The sequence below is a fragment of the Heloderma suspectum genome, chromosome 2 (assembly GCF_057233095.1).
Source record: "Heloderma suspectum isolate Gila_16-S chromosome 2, 16-S_ref, whole genome shotgun sequence".
Taxonomy (NCBI): domain Eukaryota; kingdom Metazoa; phylum Chordata; class Lepidosauria; order Squamata; family Helodermatidae; genus Heloderma; species Heloderma suspectum.
In genome coordinates, this window is record NC_139459.1 from 395,351,212 (window position 1) to 395,374,419 (window position 23,208).

Here is a 23,208-nt window from a genome sequence, read left to right on the forward strand (position 1 = left end):
AGAAAAACTGGACTACATTCCTGGCTTGTGCAAGTCATTTTGTCTCAGTTTTAGCAGGCCATCCTAGAATTTCTGTGTTTTAAATAAATAAACAAAAAACAAACAAATGAATGAATAACTCTGTTACATGAGCCCTCTTGAATGGGAGATGTTAATTTCCTGCAGCTCTATAATTCTTAGCATTTATATTGTGCTTTAAGGTACTGAAAATATGCCATATCTACAGGCTATTTTTCTTCTTAGCCCCTTATTATCCCTGTGTGTATTATTACCTTCAAAGTTTGTCCAATTGTTTCAAGACATGTACTAAGCGTACAATGTAGTCTAGTGCTGCTGTCTGTACATTGCCCAGGAGGATGGGATGTAAAAGGTGATGGCTTTCTTCACACGGAGCTTTTATCCTGCGATTGAGATTGCTCCTTCACGGAAGTTTGCGGGCTCTTTACATGATGCCAGGAACCTCCAGGGCGTCTCCTGCACTAAATGCCATTTGTTCCATTTTTAAACAGATTGCAGATGAGCTATTAAATTACCCCATTGTGTTCCGCTTCAGTTTCCTCCGTGAAAAGAGGAAAAGTGGCAAGAAGAGGAGCGAGACCAATGAAAGGGGGAAAGGAAGCGGGCGAAAAAGGGAGTCGTTGTGATCCTGCATTTAAAACAGAAGCAGAAAGTCCCATTTTAAATGCAGGATTTTAGGCTGGTGTAGAGATGCCTGGAGACACTTGCAACAACCCTGGAATGTAGTCCACTGATGCTATTTCAGACTGCAAATCAGCCCTCCCTCCCTGCTCTCTCTCACACGCATATATGCAGCACCGCTTCACATGCAAACACATGCAGAAGCTAAAATGACACATTGTCTCATTTTAATAGATGAAAATAGTTGTAACACCCCCCCACACACACTCACACACCACCAATTCTCCCACCAAGGGTCACAGCCTCCCACTGTCTCCACAGTTGTGTGTGCATGGCAAATACAACAGTTTCACCCTTTTAAAACTGAAGGTCTGATAGAGTCACAGTGGATTTGGTTCCACTTTCCTTCAGCTGCAACTCAAACGGTCATAGAATCACAGCATTTTATAGTTGCAAGGGAGCTTGGAGGTCATTTGATCCAACCTCTTGCTCAGTGCAGGATCTATAATGCTGGATGAAAATACAGCATCCCTGTCTTCCAGTCTCTGCTTAAATCACATAGGGAGAGCACACCAACTCCCGAGGTAGTCTGTTCCACTCTCAAACAGCTCTTGAAATTAGAAAGATTCTCCTAATGTTTAGCTGAAATCTGCTTCCCTGCAATGTCCCCCTATTGGTTCTGGTCCTGCCCTCTGGGGCAACAGAGACCCCCTCTGCTCCACCTTCTACATTCATGACAGCCCTTCAGATCTTTGAAGACAGCTATCATGTCTCCTCACCTCACTTTGCTCTCGATTCTGATGTTTATGTCAGTGGACTCAAAGATGAGCTTTGGAAAAATCCCGTGAGCTTTGGAGAGAGTCATCATAATAAATCAGCATGATTTTGATCATTATAAAAGGAAGACGTTAAATCACATCTCCAAGTTCCTGGACTCTCTACCCGGATCCAGGTGTGCGGCTGGAGAAAACATGTTTGCAAGAACTCACTGATACAATTCCGTACTCTTGACATGGGAGAGTGAGGATAGAAAGAGGACCTTGGCCTGACCTTTTTATAGGAAGCAGTTTTTAAAAATCAAATTGTGTTTATATTCACAGGTGGAGACACTGCAGTGTGCTTATATCAGATAGCTGATGAATTCAGCCCAGTATTGTCTTCCATGATCTTCTTTAGGATGTATACAAACAGGGACCAGCAAAAACCATTGCTGTTTATTTGGCCCCTTTCTTCCCGCTCCCCTCCGCAGATTCAGCTCCTGGTTATCTCTGTTTAGCAAGGCTGCCATTTGCACAAGCAGAATAATTAGCACATTGTCAACCACCTTGAGCTCTAGGCATGGGCAGTCTCTCAGTCTCTTGAAATATTTTATGGGGTAGCCCACGACGGAGGAATCGCCATGTCCTAGTTTTATTTTTATTTAATTATTTATTTCATTTCTATACTGCCCAATAGCTGACGCTCACAAAAATTAAAACCACAGAGCGCAGCATAAAACGATATAAAATATGAAAGCTTAAAACCACAGTAGAACAGTTGTTGTTGTTTATTTGTTCAGTCGCTCCCGACTCTTCGTGACTTCATGGACCAGCCCACGCCAGAGCTTCCTGTCGGCCGTCGCCACCCCCGGCTCCCCCAAGGTCGAGTCCATCACCTCCAGAATATCATCCATCCACCTTGCCCTTGGTCGGTCCCTCTTCCTTTTGCCTTCCACTTTCCTTAGCATCAGCATCTTCTCCAGGGTATCCTGTCTTCTCATTATGTGGCCAAAGTACTTCAGTTTTGCCTTTCATATCATTCCCTCAAGTGAGCAGTCTGGCTTTATTTCCTGGAGTATGGACTAGTTTGATCTTCTTGCAGTCCAAGGCACTCTCAGGATTTTCCTCCAGCATCACAGTTCAGAAGCATCTATCTTCCTTCGCTCAGCCTTCCTTATGGTCCAGCTCTCGCAGCCATAGGTTACTACGGGGAATACCATTGCTTGAACTATGCGGACCTTTGTTGTCAGTGTGATGTCTCTGCTCTTCACTGTTTTATCAAGATTTGTCATTGCTGTCCTCCCAAGAAGTAAACGTCTTCTGATTTCCTGGCTGCAGTCAGCATCTGCAGTAATCTTTGCGCCTAGAAAGACAAAGTCTGTCACTGCCTCCATGTTTTCTCCCTCTATTTGCCAGTTATCAATCAAGCTAATAGAACAGTACAACCAGAATAAAACCTAGCAGCAATGCAGAGATTTAAAATACAGATTTAAAACACCAGAGATAAAATGAGCTTCAGCTATTGGGCGGTATAGAAATAAATAAATAAATAAATAAATAAATAAATAAAGACTAGAGTGCTAAAATGCTAAAATAGCAGAATACAAAGGTCTTCACCTGGCGCCAGAAGGAATACAATGTAGGTGCCAGGCGAACCTCTCTAGGGAGCTCAATCCATAGCCGGGGTGCCACAGCAGAAAAGGCCCTCTTCCTGGTAGCTACCCACCTCACTTCCTTTGGCAGGGGCTCACAGACTCCTGAAGATGATCCTCATATTGGAGGAGGCGATCCTTCAGATAACCTGGCCCCAAGCCGTAATCTGCTTCCTAAGCCCTGCCAGACTCATGCCAGCCAGGTCAGAAAGGAGAGTGTGTGTTCCTTTTTATTCTTTGCTTTCCCCCTCACTGGCTTTTCTTTGCTTTCCTTTATTTCCCTTCCCATTGGTTTCAATGGGAAGGAGAACAATGGCACCAGATTCAGGGTTGCAGTAGCTTTTCTGCCATTTGGGGTACGTGTCGAGGAAATGAGCCTCCCCCAATCTACCCTGACACACACCATTTTGATCCCCATAACCCTCAGAACACTGGGGGCCAGTCAACAACCCTAATGGAGCTTTCTGTGGCTGCACCAGGGAGGCCTCCGCCTCTCACTTTGGAAAGAGAGGCCCTCCTCTCCAAGGAGGCACAGGATTGCACCCTGATGAGAAGGAAGTCTCCGAAATTGGGGGCTTCCGAGTATCCAATCCAATTTCCACCTCTCCATCCTCCGTGTTTTGCTTTTTTCTCTAGTCGGGCCTCTAAGGAAGCACTGGCAGGGGCGGGAATGGGGCTCTAGAAGACATAGGATTCTTCATAATCTGGCCTCCGCTCTCCCCTCCCCTCCCCACCCACCAGCATGCTTCCTTCCTGACCTCTCTGATGCTGTTTTTGCCGCTTCGGGAAGCAGCTGGCGTAGTTCTTTCCACGGCAGCTGCAAGGGAGGATGGAGAGGGGGGCAGGGATCAGATACCTGAGCTCCCCCTTCCGAGGTCGTAGCAGTGTCTACGGCATCAAAGGGGGGACTCCAAAGAATCCCATGGTCCCTGTGATGCTCTCCTGGAACCATAGGATTTCTATGATCAAGGGGCTGGAGCATCTCTTCTGTGAGATAACAACAGCTGGGCTTGTTTAGCATGGAAAAAAGGAGGGTAAGGGGAAACATGATAGAGGGCTACAAAATTAGGCATGGTGTGGAGAATACGGATGGGAGGCATTTTTCTCCCTCTCTCATAATACTAGAACCTGGGGTTGTCCTATGAAGCTGATTGGTGGGAGATTCATGACAGGTAAAAGGAAGGACTTCTTCACACAGCGCATGAACTATGGAACTCGCTACCACAGGATGTAGTGATGGCCACCCATTTGGATGGCTTTAAAAGGGGGTTAGACAAGTTCCTGGAGGAAAAGGCTATCAATGGCTTCTAGTCTTGATGGCCGTGTGTTTCCTCCAGTACTATAGGCAGTGGGCCTCTGTACACCAGCTGCTGGGGAATATCGGTAGGAGGGTGCTGTTGTGCTTGTGCCCTGCTTGTGGGTTCCCGGTCGACAGCTGGTTGGCCGCTGGTGTGAACAGAATCCTGGACTAGATGAACCCTTGGTCTGATCCAAAATGGCTCTTCTTATGTTCTCTCTTATTTGCTCTATTTATATTAAAATGATTCAAAGCTATAATAAAACGGAAGTGGCAAACACCACAGACAAAAGCCACTCTCACATCAATGGTATTGTTTATTGCAGGGTTATTTTGTGCATCAAGGATTACTAATATTTACTCTGGTGTTTTCAAAAGACTGCTTCATGACAATTCATTAGGACTCAAGAGACACTGTTGCTGCTACAAGCCTCTTAATTACTTTTTACCTCAGGCCAAATACTCTTACAACCAGGTCCAGCTTGTGGGTTCAGTCTTCCTCTGACACCCAAGCTCTCCCTGTTGTATTTCTGGCTGTTTGGACAGTTTATCTGGGTTTTACCGCCAGCTTGTATAACTTTCTTCTGGCAAGATCTTCTGGCAACCTCTTGGCATCACACAGCCTTCTGCTCCCTACACCTGATCTTCACCAGCCATGTATGGTTATCCCACAGAGAAGGAATAGCTTAAAATCCAGGCCTTAGCTATTTCTCCTCAGCTTTCTCCTAGCCCTTCCAAAACACCACCTACTAACCAGCAGACCTTCTTCCTCCCTCACTACACAGAGACTAACTCCAACTGTTAACTCTCATACCTTAACTGTCATTTCCCATATACTCTTTCCCACCTTGCTAGAATCCCCAGCCAATCAGAACTAAATTTACCTGATCCGGGCCCCATTTAATCAAAGCGATTGTCTCTCCCCATTCAGAACGTCACTAAGCGACTACTACACAGGCCTTTGACAGTAACAAAACAAGGCCTCAGACCTACTCAGATACACTGTAGCCTGGCAGAGGCTGCACAACATAAACCCTACACAACACCAAGAGTCATATACAGGTCATTTCTTCCCAGTCATCCTGGGGGATGATGTATGCCAGGAACTGGACTGGGGGATCGGTTCTGTTGGACCTCTCAGTGGCTTTCGATAGCATCAACCAGGGTATCCTTCTGAGGCATGTATCTGAGATTGGAGTTGGAGGCTTTTTGGAGGGGCCGTTTCAGAAGGTGGTGCTGGGGTATTCCTGTTTGCTGCTGTGACCACTGGCCTGTGGTGTCACTCAGACTACCTGTCCTACATGCTATTTAAGATATAGACGACACTGCTGTGAAAGGTTTCCGGAGTTTGGTGCCACCAGTATGCTGATAACACCTAACTCTGCCTCTCCTTTCCATTTCAATCCTAAATCAGCATCTGATGTCAGTAATGGATAGATGAGGGCAAAGCCCTCTGAAGCTTAATCCACACAAGAAAGAGAATCTCCTGGTTAATCAAAAGGCAGATCAGGGAATTGAGATTCGACCTGTGCTGGACTGGGTTCCACTCTCCCTGAAGACTCGGGCTTGCAGCTTGGGTGTACTCCTGAATTCAGCTCTGAGCCTGGTTTCAGGTCTCAGTGGGGGCCAGGAGTATATTTGCACAACTGAGGCTAGTACACCAACTGTGCCCGTTCCTAGAGAGGGAAGTTTTAAAAAATTATCATCATCAAGTGATTTTGATTCACACTTATAGTCAGTACAGTACCTGTCAGAACTACAAAGCAGGGGATTACAAGGAGTTTTGGATTGCCTAGTTAGACATCAGCTTAGTGTTGATCAAACCACCGGGGTGTGAAACTTTCTCCTCAAAAAGCTGGAAACATGACAACTCCCAATGACTTTTTCCTTTTAAAAGGGCTGCTGGGGGGCTGCAGCAAAAAGACAAAAGGTTGCTTAGAGCTCTTGTGGCTTCAGATAACTTGCACTCTTAAGCCAGGCAGGAATGAGAGAATCCTGAAACTCAGCAACATTCAAAACAAAGAGATGAAGAATAAGCCAGTCAACATCTAGCACAGAATGAAGAAACCAGGGAGAAGAAAGATGATCTCAACGCAGATTTTAAGCAACAAACCACACGTGTGTAGACTCCAAGACGGAGGCCCATTGGCTTACGGAATATGTCTCGATCAGGTAGCTGTCTCTTGGATCTATCCTCATGACAATTAAAAACAGCCAAACAGTATCGTATAATTTAATGAAAACATTCTGGCGCAGAATTAATAGAATGGGGACAAAAAAAATGATCACACATTTCAAGAAACAAACCAAATACTAATTTCCAATATGGAGACACACTGGCTTACAAAATTGCCTTGATCAAATAGCTCTGCTCATGGATTGATCCTCACATAGTCACTGCAAAGCGGGGCTCACAGCGCCTAAACCAAGACTGATCAGCTAGCCTGTACGATGCTAGTTCCAGGAAAACATCTGATGAATGTTTCTTCCACATGTTCAGGGGATACACTTGGTCCCTGTGCGCATTCTCTACTGGTAATTAAGGTGTGATTGCTCAAAGATCCTACTCTAATTGCGTATATTCTTTCTGGAGCTGAATCTTTTAAAATGAAGGGCTATGCTCCAAATGAAGATTTTCCCATATTCCAGTCGCTATTAGGATTTTCAGGATTCTTCCCTATGTCTGCTCGTTGATGTGATTTCATGCTTTTGCTATGATGGACGCTCATTCCACACTCTTGAGCATTGATAGAGCTTCTCCTCTGCATGAATTTTATGATGCAATTTAAGGCTTACACTTTGACTGAAACTCTTTCCACATTCTAAGCATTTATAGGACTTCTCGCCTGTGTGAATCCTTTTATGGTTTTTAAGGTGTGTACTCTGATTGAAGCTCTTTCCACACTCTGAGCATTTATAGGGCTTCTCGCCTGTGTGAATCCTTTTATGGTTTTTAAGGTGTGTACTCTGATTGAAGCTCTTTCCACACTCTAAGCATTTATAGGGCTTCTCCCCTGTATGGATACTTTGATGTGATTTGAGGCTTATGCTATGACTGAAACTCTTTCCACACTCTGAGCATTTATATGGCCTCTCCCCAGTGTGGATTCTTTCATGGGTTTTAAGGTGCGAACTTCGAGTGAAACTCCTTCCGCACTCTAAGCATTTATAGGACTTCTCCCCTAGGTGAATTTTTTGATGTGATTTAAGGTGTATGCTATCACTAAAACTCTCTCCACACTCTGAGCATTTATAGAGCTTCTCACCTGTGTGGATTTGTTGATGCAAGTTACAGTGTGTGCTGCGACGAAAGCTCTTCCCACATAGAGAGCATTTATAGGGCTTCTCACCTGTATGGATCGTTTGATGGGAATTCAGGTGTGATCTCTGATTGAACTGCTTCCCACACTCTGAGCATTTATAGGGCCTAGCCCCTGTGTGGATTGTGTGATGCGAGGCAAGGTGTAATCTCTGATTGAATTGCTTTCCACACTCAGAGCATTTATATGGTTTGTCCACTGTGTGAATTCTACGATGTGATTTAAGGCTCAGGCTATGACTAAAACTCTTTCCACACTCTGAGCATTTATAGGGCTTTTCTCCTGTGTGAATTCTTTTATGTGAGCTAAGTTGTGTGCTGCGAGCAAAGCTCTTTCCACACTCTAAACAGTCATAGGGCTTCTCCCCTGTGTGAATTCTTTGATGCAGTTTAAGGCTTATGCTATCAATGAAACTCTTTCCACACTCAGAGCAGATGTAGGGCTTCTCCCCTGTGTGGATATTTTGATGTGATTTCAGGTTCATGCTCTGACTGAAACTCTTTCCACATACTGTGCATTGATAGGGCCTCTCCCCTGTGTGGATTCTGTGATGGTTTTTAAGGCTCATGCTGCGGCTGAAACCCTTCCCACATTCCGAGCATTTAAAGGGCTTCTCGCCTGTGTGAGTGCTTTGATGCAACTTAAGGTGGCAGCTCTGACTGAAGCTCTTTCCACACTCTGAGCATTTATAGGGCTTCTCACCCAAGTGAATTATTTGATGTCGCTTAAGCTGTGGGCTATCAATGAAACCCTTCCCACACTCACAGCATTTAAAGGGCTTTTCGTCCATGTGCATTCTTTGATGGAAGTTACGATATGCACTGCGACTGAAGCTTTTTCCACATTCAGAGCATTTATAGGGCTTCTCCCTTAATTGAATTATTTTATGCAAATTAAGGTCTGAACTGCAATCGAATTGCTTTTCACACTCCAAGCATTTACATCTTTTCTCTTCTGTGTGAATTCTTTGACATTCTGTAAGGTGTATCTGTTGGCTAAAGAACTTTCCAAAGTCAGAGCATTTCCACAATTTCTCCCCATTGTGAATGTTCCCTTTGCTTCCTTCAAACGGGTCTTCTAGTATTGGAAATTCATGGAAGCCAGAACCTCCCAAAGGGATTGTTTTATTCCCCCACTTCTCTTCATCTTCAGTTTTTCTTCTCTGGTGTACACCATTTTTATTGCTCTCCCTCCCATCGGCTGAAAGAATAAAAAGAGAAACCTTTCTGAAATCAGGGAACAAATGCAATGGTTTGCTGGTTTGACTAGCAGGATAAAAATACTTAGTGGGGAGGCAGATCCTTCCAAATATATTAAATATCCCAAATATATTAAATATCGTCTGATGATCTTGCAACCAAATCAGCATTCATAACTTTTCTTCATACCAATATTTATAGAATGTATTTTAGGGCAAAGCCCTGATAAGGCAGCTCACACAAAAAAAGAAAATACATAAAATACAATAAAACCAAGATTCATAATAAAAACCTGGCAGCAGCACAAAATTTGTTTTAAAACATAGATCTGGTTAAAAAAAATCTAACCTATCAAGGTCCCCAATCTTTTTGGACTGTGAGCACATTTGAGAATTTGAGAAACTCTTATGGGCACCACCAAAAAATGGCTCCCATGGAGGACGTGGCTAGTCACAAACCCAAGCCAAAATCTGGGATGCATATAGTCAATATCCTTCAAAACCACGTGAAGTTGGGAGGCTACCATCTTGTCCCATACTTTGCCCCCAAAGGGCAGCATAGAGATCTGGAGGTAATCATTTGGTCCAGCCTTGATTTCTATAACCAAGTCCCCACCATTATCTCCTTCAGAACGTTGGAGACCATGCCCTCTGTTAAAGAGGGACAAAACACCTCTGAAATCCAAGTCCCTAAGCCCAGCTTGGCTGCTTTTATTACCAAAGTCATGCATGTATCCAGAGGATGGATGTTGTGCCTCAGGTTGCACAAGCTCAAAAATATCTATAACACCATGATAAGATGGTCCCCTCACTCCATCTGTTAGGACACCATCTTTTCTGTTAGAAAAAGGGCATCTGAGCTGGTGCAAATGCAAGCAATTTTATCACAAAGTGTAAAGCAAACTGACCACAGCATGCTCCTCAGTGCTCCGTACACTGCTGTCCTGTACATCCCTCCACCAAGGAGACCATTAACCACATTAAATATCTCCAACATTACGCAAATGCATTAATGGTAGCAATAGAGGATAAGTCCATCAATGGGCTCTTATCTGTGTTTGGTTGGGACTACACAGCATTTTGCACTCTATGTGTTCTAGCCATCAACCTAGCTGTTTCAATAATTTCAGCTCCTCAGAATGCTGTTCATGTGGGAAGACTGTTTGGTTTGGTTGGGGGCATTTTGGAGCAATCGTAGAGAGCCATGATCACAGGATTCCAGAGAGAGAGAGAGAGAGAGAGAGCGTGCAAGTTCTTGGCAGGAAAATGCAGAAACCCCTCCATCCCCCAGTCTCCTGCAGTAAATTCAGTAAGCCCTTGGGATTCATTAGCCTCCAGCGTCAAATTTGATCCTCCAATCTTGTGGTGGCTACGCATAAGGTTCCTTATCTGTAACTGCGGTTCTTCAAGTGGTCATCTGTGAACGCACACATAGAGATTCTGCACCTGCACAGAGCAACATTCAAAACATCTTAGAGCTGAACAGTTCCTCCTTCCAGGATCTGTCAGCCAAGGCAAAGAGGAAGCCCTACCCAGAGAAGCAAGATTCCAACAGATCTCCTCCATGACGTCCTTGTGCAGAGCCCTCTGGTCCGGATCCAGCAGAGCCCACTCCTCCTCTGTGAAATGCACAGCCACCTCCTCAAAGGACACTGGACCCTGAAAGAAGGGGAAGAAATCATGTTCTCCTTACACATAATGTAGCAAACCATGACTAGGTTCGGACGACATGATAACCCACGATAGGTTAAATAAGCCATGATGGCTTATTTAACCCATTGTGGGTTATTGTTTCATCTGTCAGGAATTTTTTTAACCCTCAGTGGCTTATTTGGCCATGGTCTGATAACCCAGGGTCTCATAACTCAGGGTCTGATAACCCAGGTTTTGTTTTTTTAACCTAACGTGGGTTATCATGTCGTCTGTCGGGCACCATGGGTTATTTTGCTCCCCTACAGAGTTGTGTGGCAAGACTGATTCAGACTGCTGCCTCTGCGCTCCTCTGTATAATGGGAACATCTGAAATCCTCCATTTTGGCACTGTCTATGGGGTGGGAAATAAGCCTCCCCTAGTCAGGGGCACCCAATCCACCATCAAAAGCCTTGGAAGTTTGCAGGATCGGGAAAAAGTTCATAGGCAGCCTCCCCTAATTTTGCACTCCTTTGTGAGTCATAGAATCATAGAATGGTGGGGTTGGAAGGGGCCTACAAGGCCACTGAGTCCAACCCCCTGCTCAATGCAGGAATCTAAGTCAGAGCATCCCCGACAGATGGCTGTCAAGCCTAGTCTTGAACGCCTCCAGTGTGGGAGAGCCCACCACCTCCCTAGGTAATGGTTCCATTGTCATATTGCTCTAACAGTCAGGAAGATTTTCCTGATGCTCAGCCGGAATCTGGCTTCCTGTAACTTGAGCCCATTATTCCGTGTCCTGCACTCTGGGATGATCGAGAAGAGGTCCTGGCCTTCTTCTCTGTGACAACCTTTCAAGTTCTTGAAGAGTGCTATCATATCTCCCCTCAGTCTTCTCTTCTCAAAGCTAAACATGCTCAGTCACCCAGGATTTTCACTCCTTTGTCGATGGGTGAAACAGCGCCACTGGTTGGGTGGGAGGATGGGTCAGTTTAGGCACAGTAGCTTAATAAGACAGCAGCTTGTTAGCCCAGTTGCGTGGCAGAGCATCATGGAGTATTTAAAAAATACGCTACTGTGAGCAGCTTATTACGCCACCATGGTTTGAAGTGACATCTGCACGCGGCCTATGAAGGTGAGTTAGTTGGAGGTTCATTTGCAGGATCTAGAGCTTTGTGAGTGACATTCGCAGCTATCTTGGAGAGAAGCAAAGGGAAAGGGGACAGAGGCACCCAGGGCTTCCCTACCTGCTCTGGCTGCACAGAAGCTGTATCTATTCCACCACAGAGAGGAGGATGAGGCCTAGAAGGAACCCGCAGTGTGAGTTCACTCTCTCTGCAGGCCATTCCGTTTCCTGGGAGGAAGGCAAAGATGGTGGGAAAAGATTTTGTACTCCAAAAGCATTTTGCATTTCAGTTCCTTGAGTGAAATCTATCTTTCTCCACATTGTTTTTGGGCATAATTCAAAGCACTGGTTCATATTTATAAAACGTCTTAATCTGTTGAAACAAAACATCCTTTTTTGAGCATGTTAGAGAGACTGGAGAGAAGAGTCTCCTCCCCACACATTGGCTCAAGAGGAACATTAAAACTACTCATGGACCTGAGCTATAACAGAGGGGGAGACCGTGTTGAAATATGCCCCACTAATCCTTACCCAGCGAGGTGGGGCCTCCACCCCTCTCCTGCATGATCCAACTGAACAGCGACTTCTGCCTGGACTCTGAAGGCGGCACCTCTGTGGCAGGGAAATCTGTGGATGCTTTGGCCAACAACCTTTGCACCTTGAACAGGAAGGACAACCCCAGGTAGGGAAGAGAGATTAGCAAAAGAGAGGAATGGGGGTGGGCAAACCCAAGAACAGTGTTTTCCTTCATAAACCATTCATATCTGGTTGCTGGGCTGGAGTGCTGGGCTGAAAAAAACAGAATGACACTGAATAGGGATAAATGCCAAGTTCTGCACCTAGGAAAAAGAAACCCAATGCACAGTTACAAGATGGGATTACTTGGTAGAATTGTGGTAGATCACAAGCTGAATATGAGCCAACAACATGACGTGGCTGCAAAGAAGGCAAATGCTATTTTGGGCTGCATTAATAGAAGCATAGCTTCCAAATCCCAGGAAGTACTAGTTCCCCTCTACTCAGCACTGGTTAGGCCTCATCTTGAGTACTGTGTCCAGTTCTGGGCACCACACTTGAAGAAAGATGCAGACAAATTGGAGAGGGTTCAGAGGAGGGCAACAAAGATGATCAGGGGACTGGAAACAAAGCCCTATGAGGAGAGACTGAAGGAACTGGGCATGTTTAGCCTTGAGAAGACTGAGGAAAGATAGGGTAGCACTCTTCAAGTACTTGAAAAGGTTGTCACAGAGAGGAAGGCCAGGATCTCTTCTCCATCATCCCAGAGTGCAGGACACGGAACAATGGGCTCAAGTAGCAGGAAGCCAGATTCTGGCTGAACATCAGGAAAAACTTCCTGACTGTTAGAGCAACAGGACAATGAACCCAATTACCTAGGGAGGTGGTGGGCTCTCCCACACTGGAGGCATTCAAGACGAAGCTGGACAGCCACCTGTCAAGGATGCTTTGACTTGGATTCCTGCATTGAGCAGGGGGTTGGACTTGATGGTCTTGAAGGCCCCTTCCAACCCTACTATTCTATGATTCTTGTTAAACAAATGAATCATGCCACACAAGTTGAAGGGGTATTCACTGTTTTCCTGCTTAAGCTTTAAAATATATTTTCAAACATATTGAACTGCTAAATAGCCTTAAGTCAGCTCTGGTTATGCTCTCTTGCCCACCGGGGCAAAGCCAGAACCTCATTTTCAATGAGGTACCTTCCGAGTCCTGCAACACACATGCAATCGGCACATAAACATCCGTGGATTGGGGCTAATAATTCATCCCTGGCAATAGAAGAGGAGAGAAGGGCTTATGAAGCCATCTCCTAAAACCAACCAGAGGGAGGAGGAGAAACTCCCACACATTCCCTGAAGCCTGACAGCTTCCACTTTAAGCAGAGCAGTTCTGTGCCTACAAATGATACCTGTTCCGTTAGGAGGACTCTGCAGGGTGAAGACGGATCGCCTCCTTCCCTGGAACTTCACAAAACCATGCCCATAGCTTCTGATCTTCTCAGGAGGACCTGATCTACACAATCAGAACCACAATCCTGTGGTGGGAGACTGTGACGTCCTTACTTTGGGTGACATCCAGAAATCGGGGCACTGGAGGGGATTTTTGGAGGGATCAGGATGAAATGCTCTCACCTGCTCCTTGTCCTCTGCCTGGCTCATGAGGAAACCTTCTGCCAGGTCTACCGCCTGGGAACTAGTCTCCGCTCCACACTCCCTGGCCCAGTTCTCCATCTCTGGGGGCAGGACAGTCAGGAACTGCTCCAGAACCACCAGGTCCAGCATCTGAGCTTCCTGGCTTCAGCCACTGATGGCAAAGGTGGTGGAGTTGGCTGCAAACCCCTTGGGGCCCTCAGCCTCGAGGTAGCAAAGGTACCTTTGGACGGATATTGCTCCCACCCAGGTTCTCCTTCGCTCTTCTTTCCCAGAGCGCCACACTGCTCCCTTCCTGGATGGTACAGGGCCTTTTTCCTGCCTTAGGGCCAGAGAAGTCTTGCTCTTCCATCTTCACTCTCTTCTCCATCTCACTTCCCAATAGGACTGAAAGGGCCTCCTTGCTCTACGGCCAATTTCCTTCTTGAGGCAAGGACTGCCTGAATTTAGTGTGAGACGATCACATCTTGCAAAGGCCACACGCCCATCTCTGTGTATATATATTACACTCGCCAAGCAAACAGGTAATTCTGGCTAAGAAAGACACCTTTGCACAACAAGACTCAGAGGGACACCAGAGACGGGTGGCGACAGGGCGTTTCTCCTCCCGAGAGGCACGAAGCCAAACCTTCACCTGGTTCACAATGAGACCTGTGGATGGAGCATCTCTAGCACTGCAGATGAAGCTGGACAGCCCCATCAGGGATGCTCTGACTTGGATTCCTGCACTGAGCAGGGGGTTGGACTCGATGATCTTATAGGCCCCTTCCAACCCTACTATTCTATGATTCTGTGCACTTGCTGGTTAGCAACCATGTGAACAAAATGCTGGGCTAGATGGACCTTATGTTCTTCAGCATCTCTAGCACTGCACCAACCCTCAGCAACCCCTCCCTAACGTTCTATCCCATTTATCTGCCCTCCCGCCTGGACCAGTTGTGTCTGCTTCACCCACATTGTTGTTGTTGTTGTTCAGTCGTTAAGTCGTGTCCGACTATTCGTGACCCCATGGACCATAGCACGCCAGGCCTTCCTGTCCTGCGCTCTCTCCTGGAGCGTGCTCAAGTCCATATTCATTGCATCGGTGATGCTATCTAGCCATCTCATCCTCTGCCGTCCCCTTCTCCTTTTGCCTTCAGTCTTTCCCAGCATCAGGGTCTTTTCCAGGGAGTTTTCTCTTCGCATTAGGTGGCCAAAATATTTGAGCTTCAGCTTCAGTATCTGTCCTTCCAATGAGCAGTCAGGGTTGATTTCCTTTAGGACTAACTGATCTGACCTCCTTGCAGCCCAGGGGACTCGTAAGACTCTTCTCCAGCACCGCAGTTCGAAAGCATCAATTCTTCGGTGCTCAGCCTTCCTTATAGTCCAGCTCTCACAGCCATACGTTGCTACTGGGAAAACCATAGCTTTGATTAGACGGACCTTTGTCGGCAAGGGGATGTCTCTGCTTCTTACTATGCTGTCTAGGTTGGCCATAGCTTTCCTCCCAAGGAGCAAGCATCTTGTAATTTGATTTCATGGCTACAGTCACCATCTGCGGTGAATTTGGAGCCCAAGAAAATAAAATCTGTCACTGCTTCCATTTCTTCCCCTTCTATATGCCAGGAAGTGATGGGGCCAGATGCCATGATCTTAGTTTTTTTAATGTTGAGTTTCAAACCAGCTTCACCCACATACCCACCCCTAAAAACCCTGTAGCACAGTGGTTCTCCGTGGTAGTCCATGGTGACTCTTTCAGTGGTCCACACGAATATATAACTGTATAAAATTTTATAGATACGATAGTCAGAGAAATTTTGTGGGTATCTATATTTATACAGTTCGAATAAAAATGTTTTAGATTCAGTGTGTTTACACAACTTAACTTTTTTTACAGGAGGAAAACAGCACAATAAAACCCATTATTTTCATGTGAACACTTTCGGACAACAGAACTGCCACTTAATGGCTGGGCCACAACTAAAAACTTGTTTTTGATGGGAAGGTGGGAGCGACCTGTCCAGATATGTGTGGTTTGTGAGCGTAGGTCCCGCTCTCGTGCTGAGTGGTTATCATGTCATTTCTTTTGTGTTCAATGTGCTGTTTTAGTTTCTTTATAATTTCTGTTGTAAAATGTAAGTTTGCACACAATTGTCAACTTTATGTTTGTTAATTTACTACACACTTTTCTATTTCATTTGTGGTTTTTTTGTATGGGGATTTTACATTTGTTGAATTTATCAGGTTGGCGTGATTTTGCGACCCAAGATGTTTACAAGCAGTTGACCATAGAGAAATTTGGGGCCAGCATGACCAGGAGTCACCCAAATCTGTCAGCACATGCAGTCAGATTTCTTTTGCCATTGGCTCATATGTGCGGGATGGGATTTTCATATTCCTTGCATGTTAAGTCCAAACAGATGAATCGGCTCACAGTGGAAAGTGATATTCATTGTGCAGTATCAAGTACCACTCCTAACACTGAAAAGTTTGTCGATGAGAAGAGAATCAAAACATCTAAGAAATAAATAAATTTCAAACCAAAATGTGTCTGTCCTTTTAAATCATGTCTCAGCCAAATAAAACAACAAGGAGGTGGTCCATAAAATGTTTTGATTGGCCTGGTTGTCCGTGGACTGAAACGAGCTGAGAGCCACTGCTTTAGCAGATCCCTTCTACTTTTTCATTCCTACAGACATAACTAGATTGAAACCAGTTTCAGTCCCTCCACACCCAGTTCTTCATAGAATCATAGAATAGCAGGGTAGGACGGGCCTACAAGACCATCGAGTCCAACCCCCTGATCAATGCAGGAATCCAAGTCAGAGCATCCCTGACAGGTGGCTGTCCAGCCTCGTCTTGACTGCCTCCAGTGTGGGAGAGCCCACCACCTCTCTGGGTCATGGGTTCCATTGTCGTATTGCTCTAACAGTCAGGACGTTTTTCCTGATGTTCAGCCGGAATCTGGCTTCCTGTCACTTGAGCCCATTATTCCGTGTCCTGCATTCTGGGATGATGGAGAAGAGATCCTGGCCTTCCTCTCTGTGACAGCCTTTCAAGTACTTGAAGAGCGCTACCCTATCTCCCCTCAGTCTTCTCTTCTCAAGGCTAAACATGCCCAATTCTTTCAGTGTCTCTTCATAGGACTTTGTTTCCAGTCCCCTGACCATCTTTGTTGCCCTCCCCTGAACCCTCTCCAGCTTGTCTGCATCCTTCTTAAAGTGCGGTGCCCAGAACTGGACACAGTACTCCAGACGATGCCTAACCAGTGCTGCGTTGAGGGGAACTAGTACTTCCCCGGATTTGGAAGCTACGCTTCTATTAATGCAGCCCAAAATAGCATTGGCTTTTTTTGCAGCCACATCAGACCGTTGGCTCATTTTCAGCTTGTGATCTACCACAATTCCAAGGTCCTTCTCGCTTGTAGTATTGGCCATTTTTGCAGTCACATCACATTTTGCAGTCTTTCCTTCTACCCCAGGAAGGTGCTGTCAGGATTCCCTGGCTTAACAGAGAGGAGGGGGAAAGCAACAAAACAGGGCTGTTCTGCGGGGGCCCCAAAGGGGTCAGCCATCGGGGGAGGGGGGGTCTCTCTTCCCACCCACCCCAAAGCTGCCTCCTCGCCCTTGGCTGCCTCTATTCCCCAGCAGGGCTTCTCTGCTCCTGCCCCGGGCACTTTCCACCCACTCCCACCATCCCTGGGACCTCAGAGCATTTTGCACTCACCAGCTCCTTTGCAGGGAAGAGAGGCTACGGGGCGTGGAAAATCCCAGGCTCTTTTCTCATGGGGAGTAGGAGGGAGGGGCCGGCAGTGAGTGGCATGAATCAGCCTTGGCTCTTCAGCGGCCTCTCTAGGAACAGCCACGTTCTCTCCCTCTCTTTAACCCTTAGATGGAGTCTCGCTGGAAGGCGAGTGGGAGGGGCAATACAGAGAGGGGGAAAGGCTGAAAGCCACCACCACCACCCTTCCTATAAAAATAAAGGGATGTGAGCTGGGGGCGTCACTTCCCCCCTTCCCTCCGCATTTTACATTGCTTGGGGAATGTGGGAAGGGTTTGGTGCATGCAATGGTCATGCCTACGTTAGTCACCTCCCTAGTGGTGGCCCCCTTGGGGGAAGCCCAAACCCTCTTGCAAGACCAAGGCTGCAGCCGGTGACTTAGCTAATTCAGCTGCCGTCCAGCCGGGGCTTCTGATCCAAAGGGGATATTATTAAGCCTCAGACCAGCGGCATCCCCACCTGCTCTAAACCACGACCCAAGTGTGGTGCACAAAATGTTTATTTGCCATTCCTTTCATGCTCAGGGCAAGGACTCCCCACACGCCGCACCAGGTTGCGATGTCTGCATTATTGGTCTCAGGAAAAGCGAGCTTTGGGGAAATCCCTGGAGCTTTGGCAAGAAGAAGATGAAATCACCACCGTTATGACGGTCATACAGAGAGCAGTGGCTTCTGCCACGTCCTCAACTCTCTGTCTGGATGCATGCGCAGATGTACTGCTGGACAAAAGTATGTTCGTGAGAATGCACCAGGGAGCCATATCCTCTTCCATAGGCCAAGGAAGGGGGCAGAAAAGCAATGCCAGACTGATCTTTAGTGAAAAGAACCACCCCCTCCGCACCAAACATTATTTATTACGTTTTATATCCCTCCTTTTCTCCTCCTGAAGGAACCCAAGGCAGTGTACATAATCCTCCTCCTCTCCATTTTATCCTCACAACAACAACCCTGTGAGGTAGGTTGGGCTGAGAGTCTCTGACTGGCCCAGAGTCACCAGAAGAGCTTCCAAGGCCCAGTGGAGACTAGAACCCAGATCTCCCGGCTCCCAGTCCAACACTCTACCCACAACTCCGCACTGGCTCTCTATGTTTAGGGACTTCTGTCCTAGATATTTCCACTCATCGAAGTGTCTCTTGACTATGACCAGGAATGCTTTTGTACAGCTTAGGATGGTACAACAGTGGCACCCTTTCCTGAAGAAAGTGTGTATGTATGTATGTATTCATTTATTGTGTTTATATTCCACCTTTCTTCCATCATGGAACACAAGATGGCTACATGTGGTTCCCAGGTGGTCTCCCCTCCAAACACTGACCAGACCCAGACCTGCTTAGCTTCAGCAAGGTGGCGGCCTCATGGAAAGTGCTTTTTTTAAGGGTGGGTACGCTGATGCTGGGAAAGATTGAAGGCAAAAGGAGAAGGGGACGGCAGAGGATGAGATGGCTAGATAGCATCACTGATGCAACGAATATGAACTTGAGCACACTCCGGGAGAGAGCGCAGGACAGGAAGGCCTGGCGTGCTATGGTCCATGGGGTCACGAAGAGTTGGACACGACTGAACACCACCACTCTGGCTCCAACATTGTTATCTTGTTGGTGCCAGGTTAAGACCTCTCTCTTTCCCCAGGCATTTGGCAGCACATGATGAGTTTAATTGGTCCTGGATATGTCTTTAATTATGACTGACTGTCCAAAGTTGTTTTTAGTTATATGTGGTATAATGTGGTATATTGTCTGTGTGCTTTTATGTAAATGGCTCTTAAACTTTGCATATTGTATTTTAATGTTTTAATGCCTGTAAACCGCCCAGAGAACTTACAGCTATGGGGCGGTATAGAAATGATGATGATAATAATAATAAAGGTAAAGGTGTCCCCAACCAGTCGTGTCCGACTCTAGGGTGTGGTACTCATCTCCATTCCTAAGCCGAAGAGCCAGCGCTGTCCGAAGACGCTTCCATGGTCATGTGGCCGGCATGACTGAACACCGAGGTGCACGGAATGCTGTTACCTTTCCCGCCAAAGCGGCACCCATTTATCTACTTGCAATTTCTTGCTTTCGAACTGCTAGGTTGGCAGAAGCTGGGACTGAAGACGGGAGCTCACTCTGTCACGCAGCACTTGGGTCTCGAATTGCTGTCCTGCCAACCTTCCGGTCTGCAGTTCAGCGTCTTAACCACTAAGCCACCGCGGCCCCTAATAATAATAATAATACACATTAAAAAAATAAAATTGTTGTTGTTGTTGTTGTTCAGTCGTTCAGTCGTGTCCGACTCTTCGTGACCCCATGGACCATAGCACGCCAGGCCTTCCTGTCCTCCGCTCTCTCCCGGAGCGTGCTCAAGTTCATATTCATTGCATCCGTGATGCTATCTAGCCATCTCATCCTCTGCCGTCCCCTTCTCCTTTTGCCTTCAGTCTTTCCCAGCATCAGGGTCTTTTCCAGGGAGTTTTCTCTTCGCAAAAAAAATAAAATACCCTTAAATAAATAAATAAGAGTGTCCACTCATCCCATCTGGGATATAGAAGTATTTAAAAGTATTTGCTACCACAGGATGTAGTGATGGCCACCAATTTGGATGGCTTTAACAGGGGGTTGGACAAATTCCTGGAAGAAAAGGCTACCAATGGCTACTAGTCCTGATGGCTATGAGCTACCTCCAGTACCAGAGGCAGTGAGCCTATGTACAGCAGTTGCTGGGGAACATGGGTGGGAGGGTGCTGTTGCGCTCATGCCCTGCTTGCGGGTTCCCGGTCGACAGCTGGTCGGCTACTGTGTGAACAAAATGCTGGACTGGATGGACCCTTGGTCTGATCCAGCAGGGCTCGTCTTATGTTCTTATGTGATAGGGCCCTCCAAATATCTGAAGGCCTGCTGTGCAGAAGATGGAGCAGATGTGGTCTCTGCTGCCCTACAGGGCAGGACAGTGAATATGAAAATGTCGACCCAGTGTGCAGCTGCTGTGAGAAAAAGGCAAATATAATGTTAGGCATAATTACAAAAGGAGCTGAAAATAACATTGCCAAGGGCATACTCCAGCTACACAAATCTACGGTGTGAGCAGAGAGAGAATATTGCCCATCGTTGTGGTGACTGCACCTCAAAAAGGACATTGTAGATTAAAAGAAAGTGCAGAAAAAGGCAACCAAAACCATCAGAGGGCTGGAGCAACTCCCCTATGAGGGAAGATTACAACAGGGGAGAGACGATAGAGGTATACAAAATAACATGTGGTGAGGAGAAAGTGGGTGGGAGAGACATTTTTCTCCCTCTCTTATAATACTAGAGCCCAGGTTCATCTCATGAAGCTGACGGGTGGGAGATTTAGGACAAACAAATGGAAGTTCAGGACAAACTTTTCACACAGCGCAGAATTAAACGATGGAATTCACCACTGCAAGATGTAGTGATGGCCTCCAGTTTTGATGCTTTAAAAGAGGATTGGGCAAATTCATGCAGGATAAGGCTACCAATGGCTACTATTTCTGATGGTGATGTGCTACCTCCAGGATCAGAGGCAGTATGCCTGTGAACACCGGTTGCTGGGGAACATGGGCGGGAGGGTTCTGTTGCATTCGTGTCTTGCTCGTGGGTTCCTCATTGACAGCTGTTTGGCCACTGTGTGAACAGAATGCTGGGCTAGATGGACCCCTGGTCTGCTCCAGCATGGCTCTTCTTATGTTCCTAGGATTCCTCTAGCAATACAATAAGACAATGCAGGACCAGGAAAAAATGGGGGATTGTTGCTGGTCTCAGCAGGCACTCTACCCTCCCCATATGTATTTGGGCCTCAAAGACAAGGGAAAGTGCGGGGTGGGTTGTAAGCAAGCCCAAGTTGTCGCATTGCACAACATCATCTGTGACTATGAGGCATGTCTGTTAAGCATCAGCCTTATTTCCTCATTTCCTGGCTTTTGTGGAACTTGAGCCAAAATGAGATAGTTTTAACTCTGGCCTTAAACTGGCAGGCTTTTTGACTGTTGAAAATACAGGAGTGAGAGTGCACATATCTATGGGTGATGAACTGGGGTGTGAGAAGAAAAGACATAGGGGTAATGAGCTGGGGCAGTGGGAAAAGAAAACAAGTTTGCCTTCTGTGAGATGGGTTTCTATTGGTGCTGAAAACTAGGTTCAAAGGAGTTGTTTAGTGTGTTGGGGTTGAGCCCCCATCTCTGCCTTGTACTCAGTCTTTTGAACAGTAAGTTATCCTTTCTGACTTGCCATGTCTCCCATGGCATCCATTTTGTGGCGGTGCCCAGGACAGTTTCTCCAAGTGCCAAATGTGGCCAAGGACCCAAGTGGTTGACTACCGCTTCTATGGTAGTGATATTAATAGTGGTTCTATTGGTTAATATTCAGTATGTTAGTGGTTCTATAGTTAATATTCAGGAAATGGCTCAACATATTAATCTGAAACTTGGCCGGTAGGAGAGGAGGGTTTGAGGATAATCCATGGCCACATTGAGGTGGAAAGGGTGAGAAATGGCTTATCTGCAGTAGTCTGAATATTGGCGAGTAACTTAGAGCACTTTGACAGCTTTTGTCATTTTTTCCCCATAGACTTCGTTGTAAATTGGGCTTTTGTTGGCCAGCCCCTGCGTGTGCTGTGTCTTTTGGCCTAGTAGCAGTATAACTTGTTTGTCGTTTTTATTAAACATGCAATTTTGACCCATTTTAGCCTATTGTTGTTCAGTCGTTCAGTCGTGTCCGACTCTTCGTGACCCCATGGACCATAGCACGCCAGGCCTTCCTGTCCTGCGCTCTCTCCCGGAGCGTGCTCAAGTTCATATTCATTGCATCCGTGATGCTATCTAGCCATCTCATCCTCTGCCGTCCCCTTCTCCTTTGGCCTTCAGTCTTTCCCAGCATCAGGGTCTTTTCCAGAGAGTTTTCTCTTCGCATTAGGTGGCCAAAATATTGGAGCTTCAGCTTCAGTATCTGTCCTTCCAATGAGCACTCAGGGTTGATTTCCTTTAGGATGGACTGATTTGACCTCCTTGCAGTCCAGGGGACTCGTAAGAGTCTTCTCCAGCACCACAGTTCGAAAGCATCAATTCTTCGGCGCTCAGCCTTCCTTATAGTCCAGCTCTCACAGCCATACATTACTACTGGGAAAACCATAGCTTTGATTAGACGGACCTTTGTCGGCAAGGTGATGTCTCTGCTTCTTACTATGCTGTCTAGGTTGGCCATAGCTTTCCTCCCAAGGAGCAAGCGTCTTTTAATTTCAGGGCTACAGTCACCATCTGCGGTGATCTTGGAGCCCAAGAAAGTAAAATCTGTCACTGCTTCCATTTCTTCCCCTTCTATATGCCAGGAAGTGATGGGGCCAGATGCCATGATCTTCGTTTTTTTAATGTTGAGTTTCAAACCAGCTTTTGCACTCTCCTCTTTCACCCTCAACAAGAGGCTCTTGAGATCCTCTTCGCTTTCTGCCATTAGGGTGGTATCGTCTGCATATCGGAGGTTGTTGATAATTCTCCCGGCAATCTTAATTCCGACCTCTGATTCATCCAACCCGGCATTTCTCATGATGTACTCTGCATATAAGTTAAATAAGCAGGGTGACAATATGCAGCCTTGTCGTACTCCTTTCCCAATTTTGAACCAATCGGTTGTTCCATGTCTGGTTCTTACTGTTGCTTCTTGACCCTCGTACA

The 23,208-nt window shown here is 46.4% G+C and overlaps 1 protein-coding gene across 4 annotated transcripts; it reads right to left on the bottom strand.

The window, feature by feature from the left end:
• Window positions 1-6,563: 6,563 nt before the first annotated feature.
• On the bottom strand, window positions 6,564-17,678 carry LOC146356521 (uncharacterized). 4 transcript variants are annotated; one of them, XM_084841151.1, is made up of 5 exons: window positions 17,494-17,678; window positions 12,152-12,278; window positions 11,742-11,848; window positions 10,397-10,523; window positions 6,564-8,866 (listed from the first exon to the last, which is right to left on the bottom strand). In XM_084841151.1, exons 2-5 carry the CDS (start codon window positions 12,183-12,185, stop codon window positions 7,059-7,061), a joined length of 2,076 nt encoding a protein of 691 aa, XP_084697277.1. In that variant the 5' UTR covers window positions 12,186-12,278; window positions 17,494-17,678; the 3' UTR covers window positions 6,564-7,058. The 4 variants fall into 4 exon arrangements, with proteins under 4 accessions (XP_084697277.1, XP_084697276.1, XP_084697278.1 ...); XM_084841150.1 differs by having other exon boundaries at window positions 12,152-12,409; window positions 17,494-17,545; XM_084841152.1 differs by lacking the exon at window positions 11,742-11,848 and having other exon boundaries at window positions 6,570-8,866; window positions 17,494-17,606.
• Between the last annotated feature and the right edge of the window lie 5,530 nt (window positions 17,679-23,208).